General features: G+C 34.9%; 1 protein-coding gene across 1 annotated transcript; it reads left to right on the forward strand.

Moving 5' to 3' along the window:
- Nucleotides 1-262: 262 nt before the first annotated feature.
- LOC149254306 (linamarin synthase 1-like) lies at nucleotides 263-5,798 on the forward strand. The gene is made up of 2 exons (XM_089460129.1): nucleotides 263-882; nucleotides 4,666-5,798. The coding sequence occupies exons 1-2, from the start codon at nucleotides 369-371 to the stop codon at nucleotides 5,637-5,639; spliced, it is 1,488 nt and encodes a 495-aa protein (XP_089316255.1). The 5' UTR covers nucleotides 263-368; the 3' UTR covers nucleotides 5,640-5,798.
- The last annotated feature ends 252 nt before the right edge of the window (nucleotides 5,799-6,050 follow it).

Genomic DNA, 6,050 nt, shown 5'->3' on the forward strand with positions numbered 1-6,050 from the left:
ACTACATTTATTAGCATCTTAATGTTTAATATTTACTCATACATATGAATCATTGATTCATCAACTATCAACCATGGTGATAGGATTATCCAAGATGATGTGAAGAGTTCCTCCTATCTATATATCTGCACGCAACTTTAAAGAATTGACTAAGATTGATATTTACATCGAAAATCTCGGTAAATACCTGCGCAACTCTACAATCGATCCATATATCTGCACGCAACTTTAACGAGATACCTGCACGCAACTTTAAGGAATTGACTAAGATTGATATTTACATCGAAAATCTCTATAAATACCTGCGCATCTCTACAATCGATCCACAATTCAAGCCGTTCTTGGTAGTCTTCCCTTTGTTAACAAAAATGGAATCAGTTTCAGTTGATGAGCAGCGCCCCCGCCATGCCCTATTATTTCCATTTCCCTTGCAGGGCCACATAAAGCCTTTCATGCACTTGGCCAAAGTTTTGTCCTCACGCGGTTTTTATATCACTTTTGTGAATACCGAATTTGTGCAGGAGCGCCTGGCAGAGTCTTGTGGACCTATGACCTACGATTCTTCGATGAATATAAGATTCGAAACAGTGCCCGACGGCCTGCCTGCCCAACACGGCCGTACTCATGATATTACCGACGTGGCCAAATCCATGGAACATAGCGCTCATATTCACTTGCGCCAGTTAATGAAGAAGCTCCAGAATCGTCCCGACATTCCTCCGGTCAGCTTTATAGTGTCGGATGGGGTTTTATCAAAGTTGCAAAATATTGCCAACGATTATGGTGTTCCAAGAATAGCCTTCTGGACGACCAGTGCGTGCGGGTTCATGCTTTATTTCTTCATGCCTCAGCTCATAGAGGAAGGATATCTTCCCCTCAAAGGTAGCTTCATGCTTTATTTCATGTCTATATACCTGTGCTTATATATATAGATATATTATTCATGAAGGATATATTCGTGTCCGCAAATAGGAAGGATCTTCCTCTCAAAGGTCCCCTTTATTTCTTCATGCCTCAACTCATAGAAGAAGGATATCTTCCCCTCAAAGTTAGCTTCATGCTTTATTTCATGTCTATATACCTGTGCTCATATATATTATTCTTGAAGGATATATATCCGTGTCCTCACACAGGAAGGATCTTCCGCTCAAAGGTCACGGGTGATTTTTATACCTATAGTAAATTGTCATCATCAAAGTAGCCTGGAGAAAAGGCAGCCAGTATGGAGTAAAGGTAACGATTTGTTCATATCGCCAGTTACGTGAACACGAAAATCTGCAATCCAGATAAACATAGAGTAAAAAAATAAAAGGCAAGTGAGAATATTTGATCGTTCTCATCGGTAAAGCATAACCCTTTTTCATCCTACAACCAGTTGGCCAGTGAGTTGCCTAACTTTAAGTTTTGCGGGTGTTTGAAGTCTGATCTGTGATGTGGGTCTAATAGATAAATCAAGATGGTGTGGGTTTGATAATAGATATATCAACGTGGACATTTTTTTATATATAATTTTAATTAATTTTATTTGAAGTTGCAGAGGATTTGTTATAGTTAAAGTTTGAATCGTGTAGTTTGTATAGTTTAAATGTTTTTGTTTTTTTAAAATATTGAATTTATTAATATATTTAAATTTTTTTGGTAAGTTTGGTTGTATTTTTCATTTATTCGTTTATTTCAAATCATCAAACAGGTTACAATTATAAAAAAATGTTTGGGAAATTTGGCCATCAAATGGCATTGTATGTCATTCAAAACTTAAGCATTCTTAGTTTATCTATCATAGTCTTACAGGCTTTAACACCTAGAAACCATGTACATACCATATAGCTATAAATGAAAATTTGAATGACATATACATCATAAAACAAAATAAAAAATGATATCAGACATTGTCATTTAGCAATCTATTCATTAGATGACTCCATCGGAGTGGGGTCGTCTTTTGTGCTTGAGCCTGGCACTTCAGATTGAGGCTGACAAGGAATGTGATGCTCAATTTGACCAAGGTGAGCATTCTATTGTTGGATTTGAAGTTGGATCAACTGAAGTTATTTTTGAATAACCTTAAGACTGGGGCTGGAATTTGAAGAAATAGATAGAGAGGACATAATGGCTTTGGCGATGATGCTCTTCATAAGACATAAGAGATGAACTAATTGCTTGTACAAAGTAAGATGGCCGTGGTTATGACCAGGATTCAGAATCAGCCCACTGCAATCCTCTGTTGGGACCTCAATTTCCTTCTTTTGGTTCAATTCTTCCTCCCAAGACGAAATGAATTGCTTCACCTGGGCCGGAGTCCCACGATGATAGGTTTGGATGGTTCCCTGTAAAATTTGGGCATCAAATTTTATTCCTCGCTGTCTTGGAGGCTTTCTTGAAGTTGATCCCCTACTATTTCCTTTACTATCCTAAGAATTCCTCCTCATCTAGAGGCCCCAACAACCAGATAAGACTTGACCATAGTGAAAGAGGATAGATGACCCTTCTTCTAGTTGCTCAACCCTACACTCGCCCATGACCCAACCAGTAGTGCATAGGACGGAGAGAGAAATTGTTTATGCAAACTTGGTGCAATAATATGACATGAAAGAAACATGCAATTCACATTAAGCCTAAGCCTATGAAGAGGACCGTAAAATTGGAACGACGCCTTCCTATGCTGCACACACCAAGCAATGATAGCCTGAACCCATATACAAAAGAAAGCATGAAATTTCCAAGAGTGAAAGATCTCTACAGAGAATTAATAATTGCCCCCCTTCTCGCATTCAATCAGATGCTATCACAATATTCACAGACAAATTTTATTGGAGTTGTCTTTAAAGAGATTTTTTGGAAGATTTTCCGGTGGGTTTTTCCGGTCAAAATCTGGCAGCAATTTATTGAAATCGCAAGTTTGATAGCTAATTTCTGCACAATCAAAGCGTCTCACGGGTTTTTCAAAGTGCTGAATCCAAATATCCAGTTAAAAAACCATTTTAAATAATACAAATCAAGATTTAACCTCAAACCATTTTAAATAATACAAATCAAGATTTAACCTCAATTTTTTCTGCGAGATTCCATCACCGGAATCTCCAAAAAGTCGCACTAAAGACAACTACAATTTTATTTCTATCCTCATTTTAATTAAATAAAATGTTGTACCTAACAATTTTTTATTTTTTATTTAAATTATAAAATTTATTTATTTATTTTGAAAATTTTGAAATATGAAAAAAATTATCACTTTTGATGTTGAGTATTAAGCCATCTGCTCCTAACTTGCCTTGGGCTTGATTTATTGCATTTTGAGAGAAGAAATCTGAAAGATCAGTAACTAGGGGGGCAGTTAAGAATATTTTTAGTAGTACTTACAAAAGTATTTATGTTCTTTCTACTTTTTTAAAAGAATTGATTAATTAAAAAAGAATAATCATATAGACATGAGCCATTGTTTTATTGGGCATGCGGTAATAGTAAACTATGGTATTGGTCCATGGTATTACAAGAACCTCGAATTAAATCTCCATAATTAATCTAAATGTAAATTTTAATGGTTAAAAATCTTGTTACATTTTTTCTCAGTATATAGATTTAATTCATATATTAATATTTTTTGTAATTAATTATAACAATAATAATTTAAAATATATTATAATTTAGTTAATTTTTTATATTTTTAAAAATTAAGATAAAGTGAAATATATTATGATATCAGCTTTTTGTTATTTATAAGTGTTTATCAACCATTTAATTTATCTATTTACATTAACATTAATATATAAGGCACTCCTTGCTATAGATCATGGGTTTAAATATTAAAAATAAATAGAAAACTATTTTTTGTATTATCATTATCATTATTTCTAAAAGTTTAATTCATTTATCAATAATTATTAAGTAGATGTTAGAGTATAGACTTAATCTCCACTAAATATTTCAGAATATTTTGAATAACAATCACAAATGAATTGTTCAAATTATCTTAAAAATAAATTATGCTCTTTCTATTTTTTTAAATTAAATTGATTAATTAAAATGAATTAACCATAAATCGTGTTTTTTTAGGTATACAATAATAATAAACTATAATATTAAGCTATATATTATAATAAAGTCTATTTATAAATTCAAAATCTTCTTAATAAAACTGAAAATAAATCTTAAAGAAATTGATTTTCTTATATTTATAATATATATAATTCATATATTAAATTTTTTAATTAATAATGATATTTTAAGTAGTAATTTATATCCATGTCTTTTAGGAATTTTTTTGGGTTCAATTCTTTTTTAAATGATAAATTTATATTACTTAGATTTGAAAACTGTACTTGCAAATCTATTCTAAACACCGGCGTCCAAATTGGCTATTGACTTGCTTTTTATTATTTAAAAGGAGAAAAAGCCAAAAAAAAACACACACTTTAATCTGTTTTTTCTAATTTTCCATGGTGCTCCGTGAGATACTGTCAAAACTTCAATGAGGTCTTTCTCATATTTCTCGACCCATTGATTATGGAGGCGGGGAAGAACGATGTGCAGAACATTTACTACTAACGCAGACTGTAAACCTATTCGTATTCAGCTTCATTTTGATGTATGCTCGCTTGTGTACTGGAATAGAAGATTGCTTATGTTTGGTTTATATTGAGACAGAATATTGTTCATATTTTACAGATGAGGGCTGCCTCACTGAGGGATCTCTTGATGAAGTGATAATAACTTGCATCCCGGGAATGCCCCCGCTGCGGTTGAAGGAGCTGCCCAGTTTCTGCCTAGTTACTGATCCTTCGGATTTCTTCTTTCAAAATTCAATAAATCAAGCCCAAGGCACGTTAGCAGCAGATGGGTTAATACTCAACACTTTCGATGAGCTCGAAGGCCCAGTCTTGCAGGCACTCTCACTTCACTTCCCTGTCTGTGCCATTGGCCCTCTGCTGCTCTCTCAGTCGTTACATTGTAAGGCTAAGGATGGGTTCTCAGATGAATTGAGTATGTGGAAAGAAGAAAGGAGCTGCCTCACATGGTTGGATACTCGGAAGCCATGCTCCGTCATGTATGTTTGTTTGGGGAGCTTGACAGTTTTGTCTAATGAACAACTCCTGGAATTTGCATGGGGACTGGCCTCCAGCAACCAATCCTTCTTGTGGGTTATCAGGCCAGATATAGTTCATGGTGAATCTGCCATTTTACCCGAGGAATTCTTGGAGGAAACAAAGGATAGAGGTCTGCTGGTGGAGTGGGCGCCACAGATAAAGGTATTATCACACCAATCTGTTGGGGGATTTCTAACTCACAGTGGGTGGAACTCCACTTTGGAGAGCATAAGCGCAGGGGTGCCGATGATATGCTGGCCCTTCTTTGCGGAACAACAAACAAATGCGAAATTCGTTTGTGAAGAATGGGGAATTGGAATGCACTTGAAAAAGACGGTGAGGAAAAAAGAGTTAGCGTTGTTGGTGAGGAATTTCATAAAAGGAGAGGGAGCAAATGAAATTATAAGGAGAAGAATAGGACAACTGAAGGAAATTGCCAAGCGAGCAGTCCAGGAAAAAGGATCTTCTCATAACAATTTAGACAAGTTACTAAGCCATATATGCATCAAAAGGATCCAGCAAAATGATAGTACTCGAGCAGACAGTTTTTACTGAACAAGTTCAATTGACTGTGGATAGATAGCAGTATCATGTGAAAGGCTTGTAGTTCAATGCATTTCTCGTTGAATTTACTTCGTCTGTAACATTTCCAGCACATCTGTAAATTGTGGTTGTATACTCAATGCAGCTTAAATTTTCCAGCGTTTAAGCTCATTTTCATTTTCAGTTCAGTCGACATCTAATTTCTTGTAGGTCTTGGTCCAAAACACAATTAATGGTTCGTGAGTATCACCGAATGGCTTGAGGAATAATATTAAACTTGAGCGTAAGGAGATTGTGGATTTCCGTTACTTCAATCCACATTAAATTAACTTAAACTTGATTAGGCTTTAAGTCAATCCTTATATCAGGTAATTGAGGTTCCGATCCCATATGGCATGGCAATGCATGTTTGAAGTTCGAAAT

The sequence above is a fragment of the Pinus tabuliformis genome, chromosome 7 (assembly GCF_031772625.1).
Source record: "Pinus tabuliformis cultivar Carrire ecotype Pingquan chromosome 7, CPIR1, whole genome shotgun sequence".
NCBI classification, from domain to species: domain Eukaryota; kingdom Viridiplantae; phylum Streptophyta; class Pinopsida; order Pinales; family Pinaceae; genus Pinus; species Pinus tabuliformis.

Coding starts and splice junctions, on each gene's coding strand:
- LOC149254306 (XM_089460129.1), top strand. CDS start 369: ATGGAATCAGTTTCAGTTGATGAGCAGCGCCCCCGCCATGCCCTATTA. Junction 883..4,665: donor AGGATATCTTCCCCTCAAAG/GTAGCTTCATGC, acceptor CATATTTTACAG/ATGAGGGCTGCCTCACTGAG.